We start from the raw sequence: 19,003 nt of genomic DNA on the forward strand, positions 1-19,003 counted from the left end.
TACACCTATTGAAACTGAAGAAGTAATTTAAAAAATTCTCAACAAACAAAAGCCCAGACTGGATGATTTCACAGGTGAACTTTACCACACATTTCAGGAAGAACTAAACACCTCTCCTTCTCAAATTATTCCAAAAAATTCAAGAGGAGGGAAGGCTCCCGACCTTATTATATAAGGCCAGCATTATCCTAATTCTAAAACCACATAAAGACACTACAAAGAAGAAAAGTTACATGCCAATGTACCTGATAACCATAGATGCTAAAAATCTTCAAGAAAATATTAGCAAATTGATTACAGCAATACATCAAAAAGATCATACACTGTGATCAAGTGGGATTTATTCCAGGGATGCAAAGTTGGTCCAATATTTGCAAATCAATAAACATGATATACCATATAAACAAATGAAGAATAAAAATCACATGATAATATCAATAGATGTAAAAAAAAAAAAGCATTTGATAAAATCCAGCACCCATTTGTAATCAAAACTCAGCAAAGTGGGAATGGAGGGAACATACCTCATTGTAATAAAGGCCACATATGACAAACCCACAGCTAACATCATACCCAGTGGGCAAAAACTACCAGTTCATTCTAGTTAAAATTGGGAACAAAACAGGGATGTCTGCTTTCACCACTCTTATTTAACATAGTACTAGAAGTTCTAGCCACAGCAGTCAGACAAAAAGAAGAAATAAAAGGCATCCAAATTGGAAAGAAAGAAGTAAAACTTTCATTACTTGTAGATGAAATGAAACTATATATAGAGAACCCTAAAGATTCCATGAAGAAACTACTAGAACTGATAAATGACTTCTGTAAAGTAGAATACAAAATTAACATGCAGAAATTAGTTGCATTTGTATACACCAATAATGAATTATCAGAAAGTGAAATTAAAACAGTGCCATTCACGATTGCTTCAAAAAGAATAAAATACTTAGGAATAAATTTCACCAAGAGTGTAAAAGACCTGTACTTGGAAAATTGTAAGACACTTGAGAAAGAAACTGAAGATACAAATAAGTGGAAGCACTACTGTGTTCATGGATAGGAAGAATTAACATCATTAAAAAGTCCATACTACCCAAAGCAATCTATAGATTCAAGGCAATTCATTGATCAAAATACCAATGGTATATTTCACAGAACTAGAAGAAATATTCTATAAATTTACATGGAACCACAGAAGACCCTGAATAGCAAAAGCAATCTTCAGAAAGAAAAATAAAGTCAGAGGAGTCATGCTATGTAATATCAAACTATGCCATAAGGCCATAATAATCAAAATAGCAGGGTACTGGGATAAAAACAGACATATACATCAGTAGAACAGAATAGAGAGCCAAGAAATGAACCCATACCTTTATAGTCATTTAATATTTGGCAAAGTATACAAAAACATACAATGGGGTAAAGATAGTTTATTCAATAAATTGTGTTGGGAAAATTGGACAGATACGTGCAAAAAATGAAATTAGACATCCTTCTTACATCCACACACAAGAATAAACTAAAAATTGACTAAAGACTTAAATGTTAGACTCAAAACCATAAATATCCTAGAAGTACACATAGTCAGTAAAATCTCTAACATTTCTTGTAGCTATATATTTTTTCTGATACAGCTCCCTAGGCAAGGGGAACAAAAGAAAGTATAAATGGGACATCAAACTAAAAACATTTTTGCACAGCAAAGGAAACCATCAACAAAATGAAATGACAACTCACCGAATGGGAGAACATATTCACTGATACATCTCAAATGTCCAAAATTTTAAAGAACTTATGAAGCTAACACCAAAAAACTCCCCGAACAATCCAATTAAAATAAATGGACAATGGACCTGAATAGACACTTCTCCAAAGAGGACATACAGATGGCCAATAGACATGAAAAGTTGCTCAATGTCATTAATCATCAGAGAAACACAAATTAATGCTACAAAAGGATATCATCTTACACCTGTCAGAATGGCTATCATCAATAAAAAAAACAAACAAGTGTTGGCCAGGATGTGGAGAAAAGGGAACACTCATACATTGTTGGTGGGAATGCAGACTGGTGCAGCCACTGTGGAAAGCAGTGTGGAGTTACCTCAAAAATTAAAATGGAACTTCCTTATGACCCAGGAATACCACTTCTGGGAATTTATCTGAAGAAATACAAAACACTAATTTGAAAGAATATATGCAGCCCTATGTTCATTGCAGCATTATTTATAATAGCCAAGATTTGGAAGAAGCCCAAGTGTCTATGAGTAGATGAGAGTTTACAACAGCCCTGGTACATTTACAGAATGGAATTCTAGTCAGCCATGAAAAAGAACGAAACCTTTACCCTTTGCCACAGAATGGATAGACCTGGTGAGCATTATACTAAGTGAAATAAGCCAGTCAGAGAAAGACAAAAGCAAATGATTTCACTCATGTGTGCAATCTGATGAACAAACTGAGCTATCCAGCGAAACAGAGACAGACTCATAGATAAGAACGGGCTGACAGCTCTTGTGGTGGGGGTGGGAGGATAGAGCGAAAGAACGCATGGACAGAACAACAGTGCAATGATTGTGTTGGGGGAGAGGGTGTGCTCGGTGGAGGTGGAGGAGGGTTAAGGGGGATAAATGGTAATGGAAAATACAATAAAAATTGAGCTATTAAAAAACATAGAAACAGACTCACAGATGCAGAGAACAGACTGATAGTTGTCAGAGGAGAGGGGTTCGGGGGTATTGGTGAAAAAAGTGAAGGACATAAGAAGTACAAACTGGTGTTTACAAAATAGTCACAGGTATGTAAAAGTATAGGATGAGAAATATAGTCCATAATATTGTAAATTCTGTGTGCTACCAGGTGGGTACTTAAAATATCAGGGGAATCAATTTGTAAAAGTAGATGATTGTCTAACTTTTATACCATATACCTGAAATGAATACAAAGTAATATCAAATGTCATCTGTAATTTAATTGTTTTAACTATGCCACCATCTTTTCAGAATTCCTCTAGTTTTTCTTGAAAGAAATTGTTCTGTAATTTTGTAATTGAGAAATTAAATTATTGACACATACAACATCTCTCAGAAAAGTTGATCTTTTGTGCTATACTTTGGAAGTTCCCCAATATTCTAAGAGACATTGTTTCTGCTTTTGAATTTATACCTTCATCAACCTCATTTAACCAAGTGTGCTGTAGGATTCACATAATTGTGATGTTGTAGAGTGGCTTTGGGATCAGGCATATCTGGATTCAAATATTCTGACACTTATCATTTTTCTTTTTACACACTCATTTTTCTAAGTTTTTCCTCATGGAACTACTACCAATACTAACTATCTCAAAGGACAATTTGGATTAAGTTATGTTGGATATTTGACTAAAGATTAATAAGTTCATATTTGCATTCTTTTGATTTGACTGCATACTAATACATAGAAGTATAATAAGGTGACAATGTAGAAAACATTTGAAGGTATAATAATTTATTTTATATTACATAAAAACTTTATTATAGAATTTCAGAAAAATGACAGTTAAATACTTTTATTAATATATCAGAATTTGGAAGTGTGTCCTAACTATCAAAAATTGTGTTTATATTTGACATTGAGAACAAGGTCAACAATATTGCTGACATCATTTCCCATAGCAACTGGGAGAGGCAACAAGTTGTGGAAAAAGACGCTTTGCCCTTACCCTTGGGAAGAACCTGACTTGGTCCCTCCTTCACCATTTACTAGAAGTTTAGTTTGTTTTATTATGCCCTCAGTGAGAGTTTCCTCTTATATTTGTGAATTTGCATGTAATCAAATTCAGTGAATGTTAATTGAGCATATGTACTCACTGCCAGACAATGGCATAGGCACTGGGCATACAACAGTGAATAACAGATAATTTCTACACTTTTGAAACTCACAGTTCAAGACAAAGGCAAAGAAACAAGCCACTACTGCAGAGTGGTAAGTGCTATTGTAATATGGAAGAAACAGGTAGGAGCAGCTTAACCCAGAGGTTCAGGAAAGGCTCCCTGAAGAAACTGGTGCCTTAGTTAGTAGCTAAGGCCGAGTAGGAATCCCCAAGCTAATAGGGAAGTAGACCCAAAGGGCAGGGGACAGGTACGAGCACATGAACATGAACCTTGTTCATGACTAACCTTGAGGACATGAACCTTGAAGGACTAACGCATAAGCAGTGTTCCCAATACTGGCTGAAGTTCAGACTCACCAGCAGAGTTTTTAGAAATAAAGATGTTTTTTATAGGCCCCACCCCAGACTTAATGAATCACATTTTCAAACAATGACTGTCAGGATTCTGATTATTAGCTCCTGTGGAGAGCACTGGAAAAGTGTGTGGGGTGTGGGGGGTTAGAGAAGGGGGTTCAAGGCGGGGAAAGGGAGGCAGGGAGGCCGGGGGCACACCATAAAGGGCTTGGAAACAGAGCGTGGATTTGGGTTTTATCTAAGGGCAGGGACAGTGATAGAAAGGTTTGAGGGGTGTGGGATGAGATGATCAGATTTATGATGTATAAGGGTCACTAAGTTTACTAAAACTTGGCCCCTGTGTCCCTAAGGGATACAGTCTAGTTCATGAGGTTGAACATCTTTGAACCTCAGCTTTAAAAGTCTATAATGGAAATAATATCTGCTTAGAATGGTTATTTTGAGGTTTAACTGAGAAAGTTTATCCAAAGTGCCTGATATGTATTTGGCACTCAAAAAATGTTAATTTCTATAATTTGAGAAATAGTGGATATCACACAGCCACCATCATACATCAGGGGAGGGCATTTCTGTTCAACCATCTGTTTTCAGATTCCTCTGACAATTTTGTTTCTTCTGCCCACACCTGGAACTCTGGGGCAGTGCCCACTTCTATCTCATATCCACCTTGCATGCCTCCACTTAGATGCCTGTGGGCACTTCATCCAAATTATGGGTTCTAACACCAAGTACCACCCTTCCCCACTCCAAGAAAACAAAACCAAACCCTGCCTTTCCAACCTTAGCACCACTAGGTCAAGTCACAAACATGGGTATCATCACTGAATCACTTGTCTTCATCTTCTTTAATCAGTCCTTACAAACCCATACCTTTCTCTCCAGGCCTAGGCCATCACCCTCATCCGAACTATCCTACCTCTTATCTGAACCAGTGAACTATCCTTTGAGTTCCCAGCACTGCTCCTTGCACCACCTTCAATCCTGCAATACTGACAGATCTTCCAGAGACAAAATTGGTAAAATCCCCTCCCCACCTCACACCCCTCCACACTTAAACTTCTTTACTAACTTTCAGCTGCCTTAAAGGGAACTCCAAACTCTGTACCAAGGCTTATAAGATGCGTCACAATATCACCTCTTAAGTCTCATTTCCCCCATTCCCTCTTTCCTATTTTATGCTCTTTAACCATTGTGAACTAGAAAAAATCACTTTCTATCTCACTCTGAGATCTGTATTTCACCACGATTCCTGTACGCAGAATCCCCCTCTGGTGTCAGGCCTTAGCTTACAAATGTCCTCTTGGTCCTCTTGGGATCAGTCCTTGAATCTTCACACCAGCTGAGATTCTTGTTGGATATATCTGCAGTATCTTTACCTCTTCCCTCTTAGGGCTCTTCATTATACTTGTAATTTCTTAATGCACAGATTGTAAGCAACATGATGGCAAAAGGTAACACAGAGTCAATCTGTGTTATTCAAAGATTTGAATTGCTCAGGAATTAACCTAATTGCTAAAAATTTTTGTAACTAATAATCTGTTCAGGAATCCACCTACTTGATAAATTTTTTACGTGAACATTTTATTTTTTATTTTTAAAAATATTTTATTGTTTATGCTATCACAGATGTCCCCAATTTTCTCCCTTTGCCCCATTTCACCCAGCCCACCCCCCATTTTTATAGTTAAACCCCATAGTTTGTCCATGTCCATGGGTCCCTCATATATGTTCTTTCACTAATCCCTTCAGCTTCTTTCAGTCAGTCCCCACCTCCCCCTCCCCTCTTGCAGTTGTCAGTCTGTCCCATGATTCCATGCCTCTGGTTCTGTTTTGCTCAGAAAATTAGGACAAAATTTGAACAAAATTAGTTTATTTTGTTCAGTAGATTCCTCTTATGAATGAGATCCTATGGTATTTGTCTTTCACTGAATGGCTTTTTTCACTTAGCATAATAGTCTCCAGTTCAATCCATGCTGTTGCAGAAGGTAGAAATTCCTTATTTCTTCCTGTTGTATAGTATTCCATTTTGTAAATGTACCATAGTTTTTTGGTCCACTCATTTACTGATGGGCACTTAGGTTGCTTCCAACACTTGGCTATTGTAAATTGGGCTAAAATGAACATGAGGGTGCATAAATTCTTTTGAATTGGTGTTTCGGGATTCTTTGGGTATATTCCCAGCAGTGGAATTGCTGGGTCAAAAGGCACTGAGGTAGATACAAATAAATGGAAGGATGTACCATGTTCATGGATTGGAAGAATTAACATCATTATAGTGTCCATACTACCCAAAATAATACGTAAATTCAGTACAATTTTTATTAAAATACCAATGGCATATTTTATAGATGTAGAATAAATATTCCAAAAATTTACATGGAACCGAAAAAGACCCTGAATAGTCTCAGCAATCTTGAGAAAGAAGAGCAAAGTAGGATCCAACACCTGATATCAAACTATACTACAAGACTACTATAATCAAAACAGTCTGGTACTGGCATAAGAACAGACACATAGATCAATGGAACAGACTGGAGAGCCCAGAAATAAACCCATGTCTTTATGGTCAATTGATATTTAACAAAGGAAGCAAGGATATACAATGGGATAAAGATAGTCTCTTTAACAAATGATGTTGGGAGTACTGGACTAGTACTTGCAAAAAAAGAAAAAGAAAAAAAAGAAACTAGACCACCAGCTTATACCATACACTAGAATAAGATAAAATCTTTTGTAACTCCAAAATCAATACTCACGTCATTTTCTTCCTTATTCATGGATATGCACAGAAAGGTGAAAACTTTGAGTTGCTCAATGGACATGTTCTTAGCTAAGGTTGAACAAAAAGACTCTCTGCCTTCTTGTTTCAGCTGTTATACTGTTAATTAAGTGTCCATTTTGCAGTCTGCTTAGTGAACATTTTCCACATTTTTGTGTGTTTGTCTAATGATTTTACTGTTTAAAATGACCCACAAAGATAGTGCTTTCTAGTGTACCTAAGCACAAGAAGGTTGTAACAAGCCTTATGGAGAAAATACATGTGTTAGATAAACTTCATTCAGGCATATGTTATAGTGTGTTATGCATGAGTTCAATGTCAAAGAACTAACAATATGTGAAATAAGATGCCTTTAAATAGAAAAACAGAGGCTTGCAGGAACCTAATGCTGTACTTCCCTTAGGAGCAATGGCTCAGTATTCACTAATTTCACTTTGTGCTGATTTTGTAGAACATATCTACTGAAAATAGTAGCATTCCACTGTATTTTGTTAACCTTTACATCTCAAATAGTCAACACACTGACTCATAATAGTTGTTCAGTAAATGTTCTTTGAAACTGAATTGCGCATATGTATGTCTATATACACACACATACACACATATATATAAACATAGAAATTATGTATAGTATAGAAATAAACTGAATTTGTTTTTAATGGCACAGGCATACTTCACAGATTCATCATTACTTTTTGCTTTTAAAACATGTTAAATATTAGTTTATTGTTGATATCTTTATTTTTGTTGTTATCTAGGATGCTGGAGAAATGGTTCGCTCCTTTGTTGGTGGTTTGGAACTCGTTGTCAATCTCCTGAAATCAGATAATAAAGAAGTTTTAGCAAGTGTATGTGCTGCTATTACCAATATAGCAAAAGATCAAGAAAATTTAGCTATTATTACAGATCATGGAGTTGTTCCTTTATTGTCCAAACTGGCAAATACAGTAAGTAATATGTCTTTTTATTTTAAATGCAAATTATCATAAGATACCATGGTATATATTTAAGCTCAAACACCTGGGTTCAAGTTTAATATCCATCACTTATGAAATATGAGATTTTGGTTAATTCATTTAATTTCTCTGAGACTAATAAATGCTGAAGTATTTTTAAACTGTACAGTGTTAATATGCAAGTACCTTTTCAAATAGAGGCTGTTTTTACTGGCAAGTAAACTGGTGACAAATATGTTATTGTAGAAGTGTTAACTATCATTGTCGCATCATTATTGTTATCCTTAAGATAATTGTTCATGACAACTTTAGAAATTAAATGTGCCTTCCCCACTGGCAAGCTTGGATCAATGGCATTCTTGAGCTAGGGGACTTCGGCAGTCACTGCACTGCTTATCCAGAGTTGTGTCAGATATAATAAGCAGACTTGGGAGATAATGACTTCACCATGACCAGAGAGATTTGGGCATAGTGTGGACTACCACTTGGCAGAGAAGTCATAGACCAGAAATTCAATCATGGTAAGTGTGTTTGGTGCAGAAGGGCCAGTCTAATACTGAGTTCCTAAGAATATCTGCCAGATCCAGTTAGGGACACCAAGCTGTTGCCTAAATTGAGAGAGCAGTACAATTAATAAACAGAAAACTGTATCCTTTTTTCAGTTATATTATACCTGTACAATTAATTATACACAAAAAGGATATAGTGTCGTAAAGAATACAGAAAGGAAGATGGCGGACTCAAAACACGTCTCTGTTTTGTTGCACCGTCTTCTCCCTCTTGGGAATCAGGGTGTGTTACTGATGTGGTGGTATTCCTAGCATGATAAAGTAGAACTCATCTATTCACCCTAGTTAAGTGAAACGCTCCCTTGCGAATGCCCTATATTCCTTAATTATATTTATTACTAAACTACTTGCAGACCTCTAATTTTGTCTGGTGAGTATATTTACTGAAAAGGAAATTGAACCTTGAGTAAATAATAATAATGCCAGCCAAATAACTAATGCCAGGTTCCTGATCACCTTGGAGTTCACTGACAATGTTCAGTTCATAAAATGAGAAATCAGGGTTGAAACTTTGTCCATTGGTGACTCACCAAAATCCTAGTCCCCTTCACGAGAACACCTGAGTAGCCAGCTAGTCCTTCTCTCTTGACTCATTGGCATCTTAGTGGGTAATAAGCGTCTAGTGCATGAACAGGATCTCAGAGGATCATTATAATACATATACCATCATTCATTTCCTTTATGAAGAATAATGATAAACTCAGGCGTCATCTAGCAGAAGCCATTTCATGCTGCTGTATGTGGGGCAGAAATAGAGTGGCCTTCGGTGAAAACAAAGCAGTGGCTCCACTGGTGCGTTACCTGAAATCAAATGACATCAATGTGCATCGAGCAACAGCTCAAGCCTTGTTCCAACTCTCAGAAGATGTCGATAACTGCATCACCATACACGAGAATGGCGCAGTCAAGGTACAGTTGGCTGGCTTTGTGGTTCTGTACAAGTTAGGCAAATGTAGGCTGGAAAGAAACTTAAGTAATGTTGAAGTTCTACTGGAGAGGGTATTTGGACACACAAAACCGCCTCCCTGGTGGGTCAGAGCTGCGGGTGGCCTGTGTGTTACCATGGAGCATGCTGTCCAGATTGCTGCGTGGAGAGAGAATTTTTCTAAATGAAAGACTATAAAATGTACTCAGTAAAATAAGTAATCATTCCATGATTTGAATTTGATTAAAGAAAATGTACAGTGTAGGAACAATCAATGGTATTCATAATTTCATTTAATATAGTATTTATTTAGAACTTAAATAATAAAATATAGGCATCAACTAAACTGCAAAGGAGCTGACTGAAACAGCCACTAGTCTGCGGTTGGACAGTCTTAAACATGATGGGAAAGTACCAGTTCAAAGACACATTTTTAAAAAATATGTCAGGGTGTCACATTTTTTTTGTCTTTAAGCAATGTAAAGGTAGGAGAGTTTCTGCACACAGACTGTAGTGTACCCGTGCATTATGTAGAAACTGCCTTAGGGCTTCTGTGTGGAATATTTTGATGACAATAAATATAAAAATACTTAAGAATACATGAACAGCTTACCTGTGTTAAGAAAAATTGATTGAAAGTATTGGTTTTTTTCTACATCTTGTTTACTTGTACAGTACAATTTTACTGTTTATTACCTCAGTTGGAGCCTGTGATAATGTATTTACATTTTGAAATGCATGCCCAAAGTGGGCTTGATCTTTTAAACAAGAGTTAATGAAATCTCCAGTTAATCATATCTGGTTGAATTTATACATGCTGAATAGGAAACATCTTAGGAGGAATAAGGCTCTTAAAATGATAACTGATAATTTTTGAAGCAATTATTTTAATTATCTTTCAAATCGATTATAGTTTAATATAATATTAATTTTTCTGAAATGAAACTAAATTTACATATAAATGTGTCAACCTTTCCATTATAAATCTGTTATTATAGCACGTAAGTTAAGTCAAATTAGTTTCTTCAGGCAAAAAGCTGGCATAAAAGCACCTTTTAAACTAAGCATTAATTTTTCAAAGTAAAACATAAAAAAGTATATTGGAATGCTAACTCCAAGCTGCTAATGAATGATGAAAATGCTGTCATACTTCAAAAAAGAAGACATTTCTAATTTAAAATTACTATATACATTCAATTCTTGAACAGGACTTGCACAGCCTAACATGCCGTAAGTACTCATATACAGTTAAAAAAAATGAAGCTATAAAATTTAATTAGTCTGGTAAAATATCTGACATATAACGTATGCTTAGACAATTGCCAGTACCTTTAAGGAAAGAATATCTAGACTACTCAGAAAATTTTAAAATGTAATTAGGTTTGCATTTACCATGCCATTAACATATATGCCATGTGTACATGCAACTCTCAATTATTTCTTCCAACGCAAGTCGATAGATAATCCAAATCACTTATGAATTGTATTTTGCTGTGAAAAGTGTTGAAACTGTGTTCACCCACCCACACAGCTTATATGTATTAGAAAAAGAAGATAATAAGAACGATTAGGGTGAGGGGACAGGAAGGAGAAAAGCAGAGGAAGAGTCTGCTGCACTCTAGGCCCTTTCCCAGGACGTTCCATGGGATGTCGAGGACCTCTCTGTCTTGTCTGTTTACATTCCTAACTACCTGCTATTTCTACTGCAGGATAACTATAAAGATAGGACTCCTTTTTAAAATGTTACTCTGTGGAGGCAAATCTTACCTGGACTCTCCCTCTTGGGGCCATGGGGAAAACATTCTCTGATTTTCTTTAAAGAGGAAAACAAAGTGTCATTCTGGGTTTACATAGGAAAACCGGGGTTTGGTGGTTGCTTGGATCTGGAGAATAAAGAAAAGGGTTGAGTCAAAATGACTCCAGGTTTTGGGCTAGATGAAGAGAGAGATTTCTTAGCCAAGATAATGCAATAAACTATTTGGCACAGTAGGATGGTTAAAATACCTGCAGTGAATGTGTCACAATGTGTCACTGCTAACATTTCTGACACGAAATGCATATAAACTTCACCCACTATTTTGGCAAACCGTGGCTGTTTTTATTCCTAATTGCTATGGAACCTTTCTAGTCAAATGCATGTGGCGTGATTTCTCAGGTTTGCAAACACTCCGGCTGCAGCTGCTCAGGAGCAATGTGGACAGACTCTTTGACAGTCACCAGAGTCATCTTGTCGCCCTGTTCATAACTGATTTGTTCCAGAGTTAGCTTCCTTCATCATTCAGCTTCCTCAACAGCAGTGGCTGGTGTCATGCAGTGCCTCTGTCCCATGCCTACTTACGTTTATTCTGTACTAACAGTGACAGAACAGGATCGAGGGCCTGGAACACACTGAGTTTAGTTTCTAATGCTCAATTTAAATGGTCAGTTTGGATTTTCAGTCAGACAGGGCTGTCCACTAAGAATATAATGTAAGCCACATAAGTAATACTAAATTTTCTAGTAGCCAGAATTTAAGAAAAGATCAAAGACACAGGTGAAATTCATTTTAGTAATATAGTTTAGTTAACTCAATATATCCAAAATGTTATTTCAACATATACTCAATATAAAAATACTAATATTTTATTTTTTGTATGTATTAACTATTCAAAAGGGGTGTTTTACAATACATCACAATTTGGACCAGCCACATTTCAAGTTGTCACCAGTAGCCAGTGGACTTCTAATTGGACAGCACAAATCTAGAGACAGGAGAGAGGAGAAATTTCAGGAAGTATCAGTGAAGAAAAATTAAGCCATGATGAGGGCAGAAGACGTGTTTTTGGCAAAGAGTATAGGGAAGCCTGGGAAATCTCTACGTTTTTCACTCACAGGGCGTGTGAAATAGGAAGAAGAGCTGTTAGGGTAAACCTAGGAAGTTACTAGGTTAACCAGGTGTTCCAAAAGCCAAAGAGTGAGTTTCCAAAAGATTTGTGTTCAAACACTACTAAGCAGTCAACAGGATTTCCTGATTCACTTATGTTGGAAAAGAATCCTGTGTTTGAGCCCTGGAGGGTAAGAATCCTTTCTATATGAACTAATAAACCCCCGGCTCTAGTAAGTACAATGTGATAGGAATAATTCAATCCTTACACCCTTTTTAATTGCACACAGACCTCCTCAAACGTATCAGCACAGGGTCTTGTATCATCAGAAAGCCTTATGAATGTGGATGCAGAGCTGTTGATAACTCTGCTGAAATATGAGAAATCTAGGAAATGTGTCAAAGTTATTACAAATTATAACAAAACTGTAACATAGGAAAGTAAGTGAAAGAAGTTGCAGGAAAAACTGAGCAAGACAAGCCATGTCCTAAGACAGAAAAAACCATCAAGTAGAAAGGCGATGAGCACCTACAGAAGGCATTAAGCTTCCTTCCCAGTGGTGACATTGGATCTGTTTTTTGCAAATGTCTATACCAGGCAAATGAAAGCTACATTATGGCCTATCAATTTGTGGAGAGCAGGGAATTTAAGAAATAGCAGAAAATATAACCAGAAGTAGATCCAGCAGTGGGAGAGTGAGGGAGAGCATTTCCATTGGGCAGAACTGAAAGGTGGTCCTGGCCGCCTCGCAGACTCAGCGCGAGTGATGTTGCAGAGAACCAAGAAGATGACTCCATAGTTTTTTGTAGCCTGGCACAGGAAAAAAATATTAAAGCTTTTGGGTCAAGAAAATAGACTTTAGAGACTGAGATCACCCAGGTGTTCAGTGTCTATATGCAGTTCACATATTTAAAGTTTGATTGAATTACAATATTTTCTATTCATTGAAACTCTTACTGTGCCTTTGTGGTGTTGCATACTTTCCTCACATCTCAAATATTTCCTTGTGTGCTGGGAATTGTCCACTTGGTGGGAATTAAATTACTTAGTAGGACTATTAAGTATGAGTGACTGTATAATGATTCCATATATAGAGTTTCTGATTGACTTTTTTCTTATTATCTACATTTTTCCTTTAAAGTGAGAAAGTAATTTATGACTACTTAAGGGTTTTAGTAAGTTTGATTCCAGTTTATCACATTTAACTTAATATCAATATATAATTAAATGTTTTTCTTAATTTCTTTCTTATTTTTTAGCATAAAACCCATAACTTTATTAAGGTATATTTGACATACACATGTATATTTAAAATGTAAAATGTGAGGAGTTTTGACACACACACACACACACACATCCAGTAAGCCCTTTTTCTTGCCCTTCTTGGTCCTGGGGCAACCACTGATCTGCTTTCTGTCAGCATAGATTAGTTTGCATACTCTAGAATTGAACTCAAATGGGATCACATAGTATGTACTTCTTTTTTGTTTGGCTTCTTTCACTCAGCTTAATTATTTTCATGTTCATCCACACTCTTACACGTGTCAGTAGTCTACTCTTTCGTTGCCGAGCAGCATTCCATCCCGGTTTGTTTATCCTTTCAGTGTTGATGGACATTTGAGTTATTTCCAATTTGGGGTTATTACAAATAGAGCTGCTATGAGCCTTCGTATACAAGTCTTGATGTGAACATATGCTTTCACTCCTTTTGGATAAACACCTAGGAGTGAATCGCTGGGTCATCTGGTAGGTATGTGTTTAACTTTCTAAGAAACTGACAAACTGTTTTCCAAAGTGCCTGTGCCATTTGAATACACTCCCACCAGCCGTGCACGAAAGCGTCCTCACCAGCACTTGATATGTTCATTCTTTGTTGTTTTAGACATTCTAATAGGTGTGTAATGAAATCTCATGATTTCAACGTCAGTTTTCCTAATGACTAGAACATCTAGTCATAATGTAGAACATCTTTTCATGAGCTTATATGTCCACTGCGTGACGCCTTTGGTGAAGTGTCCAAAGTTTTTTGACCATTTTTCAATTGGGTTGTTTGATACTGAGAGTAGAAGACTTAAGGATTTTCATGTTTAAATGGTGGTTAGGAATAATAATATGAAAGACATAAGGACTTAGAGTTTTAGTGTTCACACGTTCTGATCCCAAATCAGGAATTTTAGCAATCTACATAGAAAGTTTATAAGGGTATAAAATTAAATTGCATTTATACATTTAACATATATTTAGTATACATCTACATCAATTTTGTAGAAAATATTAAAACTACATCCAATTTGACTAGCTAGTAAAGGCAGTCACAGAAGGACTATTTCAGTATTGTTTGCTCCTTTCTCTAAGTGTTTGTAAGTGTGCTGCTCATCCAGCACTCCTCACACTTCCCGTAGGAGTGACTCATGTGGGAATCATGTTAAGATTCAGATTCTGAGCCACTCGTTCCAGTGTCAGGCCTGAGATTCTGCATTTCCCACAAGCACCAAGGTGCTGCTGCCGCCTTCGGTCTGGCACCATACTTTGTTAGCAAGTCCTTAGCCCTTGGGGAGGCTGCGAGCAAGGAAAGACCCCAGAACACTTGCCTCAGGCCACAAGCACCTTTGTCCCCTTTACAAACATTACCTCTTTCTCTGGTAACAGGAAAAGAATATAGGAAACACTGTTCTAGAAGACATATAGCATATTCTTTGATATCCTTTCAAAGGCAATAAAATTAATTGCATTGGCAGGAGTCTCAGATCTTATATTCCTATTTTCAAAACTTACAGCCTTGAAGATAGTATTTTAAATAGACATTCGTTCCTGTGCATGCTGGCTCTGCTTCAGTACAATGAATTCACCTTGCGTCTGCTAAGTTACCACCACCCCACTCCCAGCAAAATAAACTTCCTTCCCCATCTTGAAAGCTAAAGGGGAGTAAAGATAAAAAAGAGAGTTGTGTTTAAGTGTAGCAAAAGAACTAGATAATAATGAAAGTAAAATCTTTTTCATTTATGCAACTTCCTGTGTTCCAGATACTATTCTAAAAGCACATTTACACACAGTTTTTCTTTTAATCTTTTCCATTATCCAGTGAGATGGGTATTATTATCTCTTTTACAGATAAAGAAACTGAATTTCATAGAGTTTAAGTAACTTGTCCTAAACCACCCAGGTTATATGGAAAGGACCCAAGAAATAGGATTCCAGGGTCTATTCTCTTAACTTCCATTGCCAGGTAAACCTGAAGGTCCCCGAGGCATAGGTGGGGTGTGGCTGTGGGCATGGGTGTTTAAGGCTGTGTTTGAAAGACTCAGCCTGTTAAGAAACTACATCAGGAGGCTGAGCAGCCATTTGGGAAGGCAGAAAGAGAACGGGACTTGGTGGGGAACATACCTATATTGTGGCAGAATGGTCCCTGTCCTTGCTGTCCCAGCCCTCCCATCCTCTTGGGAAAATACATCCCAAATGCTCTATTTCTCTCCTTCGTTTCCGTGATTTTTCCAGACTCCCTTCCTGCCCTTGAAGCTTTTTCATAGTCTTAACTTATGCCCATTAAACATTACTAGTAAGAGTTATAGAATATGAAGTTAAGCCAAATGATTTTATGATTTAAGAAAATTATTTATATTTCTATCTTTAGATAGACATTAATAAGGGTAGCTACGTTTTCCAACGGTGGGTTAGGAAGCTTGTTATAGGTAAGTGGAAGAGATTAAAATTAAGTCCAAAGCTCATGTATTCAGGTTTTTTAGTATACACACAGAGCATAAAATACCACTAATATTTACTAAATTAACTAATTTAACCTTTATACATCATTACCTTTCCTGATGGTCTCAGCATACATCTTCTGTTTGCAGACCCTTCTCTCTTCTTGCTTAGTTTAGATGCACCTGTTCCAAGACGCTTTCTCAGACTTCTTGGGCTAAATAAGTAACTTCTTATTCCTCAGTTACTCTTCATTCAACACTTTTTGTTTCCTTCATAGCATTCACCACACTTGGTAATTACTTTGTCCATTTCTTGTTTTTGACCAAGCCCTTCTTATAGTATCTGTGAGGGTTATGAGACTCTTGGTCCTACTCTCTCCTGAATTCTGGGAGTGATGAATAGAAGGGCAGGTCCTACCTGTGTGGAGAAGTCATGTACCATATACTTATTATGTTCCTCTATTTTAAATTTCACCAAATAATTGGAGTCACCCATTAAATGAATAGTAAATATTAGAATAGTAGGCTGAGTTGTAAGAGATGTCAGTGCTTTTCTTACACTAATAAATAGCTAATGTAAATAATTATGTGCATTGTTTTTTAAAAATATATATTTTATTGATTCTGCTATTACAATTGTCCCATTTTCCCTCCTTTATTCCCCTCCACCCTGCACCCCCTGCCTCAGCTGCATGCCCCCCTCTTAGTTCATGTCCATGGGTCATACATATAAGTTCTTTGGCTTCTCTATTTCCTGTATTATTTTTAACCTCCCCATGCCTATTTTATACCAAATATGCTTCTTATTCCTTGTAACTTTTCCCCCATTCTCCCCCCTCTACCTTCCCGCTGATAACCCTCCATATGATCTCCATTTCTGTGGTTCTGTTCTAGTTGTTCACTTAGTTTATTTTTGTTTTGTTTTGTTTTTTAGGTTCAGTTGTTGATAGTTGTGAATTTCTTGTCATTTTACTGTTCATATTTTTGATCTTCTTTTTTGTAGATAAATCCCTTTAACATTTCATGTAAGGGCATGGTGATGATGAACTCCTTTAACTTGACCTTATCTGGGAAGCACTGTATCTGCCCTTCCATTCTAAAGGATAGCTTTTCTGGATAGAGTAACCTTGGATGTAGGTCTTTGCTTTTCATGACTTGGAATACTTCTTTCCAGCCCCTTCTTGCCTGTAAGTCTCTTTGGAGAGAAATCAGCTGACAGTCTTATGGGAACTCCTTTCTAGGTAACTGTGTTCTTTTCTCTTGCTGCTTTTAGGATTCTCCTCTTATCTTTCATCTTGAGTAATATAATTATGATGTCCCTTGGTGTGTGCTTCTTGGGTCCAACTTCTTTAGGACTGTCTGAGCTTCCTGGACCTGCTGGAAGTCTATTTGCTTTGCCAGATTGGGGAAGTTCTCCTTCATTATTTTTTCAAATAAGTTTTCAACTTCTTGTTCTTCCTCTTCCCCTTCTGGCACCCCTATGATCCAAATGTTGGAACATTTAAAGTTGTTCTGGAGGTTCCTAAGCCTCTATTAACTTTTTTTTGAATTCTTGTTTCTTTATTCTGTTCTGGTTGAATGTTTATTTCTTCTTCTGCTCCAAACCATTGATTTAAGTCCTGGTTTCCTTCCCTTCACTGTTGGTTCCCTGTACATTTTCCTTTATTTCACTTTTTTATAGCCTTCCCTTTCCCCCCTATATTGTGACCATACTCAACAAATTCTGTGAGCATCCTGATTACCAGTATTTTGAACTGTGCATCTGATAGGTTGGCTATCTCTTACTTACTTAGTTTTACTTTTTCTGGAGCTCTGATCTGTTCTTTCATTTGGGGCTTTTTTTTTCTCTGCTCACCTGTGATGTAAGGGGCAGAGCCTTAGGTATTTGCAAGCGTAGGGCAACCCACATCACTGCATTGTGGCACTGTCTGTGGGCGAGGGGTCCAATAGTGAACAGTGCCACTTGCTCTCTGCCACTTTCAGTCATTTTTGCCACTACTCACAAGCAAATTGGGCCCTTCTGGTGCTGATTCCCAGGGAAGAGTAGGTTTGTGTATATTCTAAGACCCTGTGGGTCTCTCCAATGAAATCTCCTGTGAGGCTGGGAGTTTCCCCCACTACTGAAACACCCACAGGTTTTTTCAGTCAGAGGTTTTGAGGCTTTATTTCCCCACATTGGAACCCTGGGTTGTGAGGTCTGTCTTGCTCCCCAGTCGCTCCTCCCCGTTTATCTGCATGCAGATGTGAAACTACCTACTTCACCAGCCACCAGCTGCTGCCTTGCTGCACATTCCCTCTCCACCCCGGCTGCCCATCTCTGTCCCTCCTACCAGTCTGTATGAATGTTTCTTCTTTAACTCCTTGACTGTTAGACTTCCACATAGTTTGATTTTCTGGCAGTTCTGGTTGTTTTTTGTTTTTAAATTTGTTGTTGTCCTTCTTTTGTGCAAGGAGGCAAAGGGCATCTACCTATGCCTCCATCTTGGCTGGAAGTCCTTTCTCTTGTTTTTTAAGTGTATAGTTAGATTGTTTATTTGAGATTTTTCTTGTTTCATGATGTAGGCCTGGAATGCTATGAATTCCCTTCTTAGGACTGCTTTTGCTGTGTCCCATAGCTTTTGAGTTGTTGTGTTATCATTTTCATTTGTCTCAAGGTATCTTTTGATTTTTTCCTTAATTTCATTTTTAATCCATTTATTGTTTAATAACATGCTACTTAGCCTCCATGAGTTTATGTGTTTTCAGATTTTTTCTTGTGATTGATTTCTAGTTTCATATTGTGGTCAGAGAAGATGCTTGTTATAATTCTGATCTTCTTAAATTTATTGAGACTTGTTTTGTGTCCTAACATGTGGTTTATCCTAGAAAATGTTTCATGTGCACTTGAAAAGAGTGTCTGTTCTGCTCCTTTGGAATAAAATGTTCTGAAGATATTATTTAAATTCACCTGATCTAGTCTGTCATTTGAGACTGCTATTTCCTCA

The 19,003-nt window shown here is 37.1% G+C and overlaps 1 protein-coding gene across 6 annotated transcripts in view; it reads left to right on the forward strand.

The window, feature by feature from the left end:
• ODAD2 (outer dynein arm docking complex subunit 2) overlaps positions 1–19,003 on the forward strand; it is a 190,649-nt gene that overhangs the window by 140,505 nt on the left and 31,141 nt on the right. For 5 of the 6 annotated variants that reach the window (XM_053923511.1, XM_053923513.1, XM_045195559.3 and 2 more), the window contains 2 exons: positions 7,763–7,951; positions 9,217–9,438. In XM_053923511.1, coding sequence (XP_053779486.1) covers positions 7,763–7,951; positions 9,217–9,438 — 411 coding nt within the window. The remainder of the gene's footprint in view (positions 1–7,762; positions 7,952–9,216; positions 9,439–19,003) is intronic. The other variant, XM_053923512.1, reaches the window with a different exon arrangement.

Source organism: Desmodus rotundus, chromosome 4, assembly GCF_022682495.2.
Source record: "Desmodus rotundus isolate HL8 chromosome 4, HLdesRot8A.1, whole genome shotgun sequence".
Classification (NCBI taxonomy): Eukaryota; Metazoa; Chordata; class Mammalia; order Chiroptera; family Phyllostomidae; genus Desmodus; species Desmodus rotundus.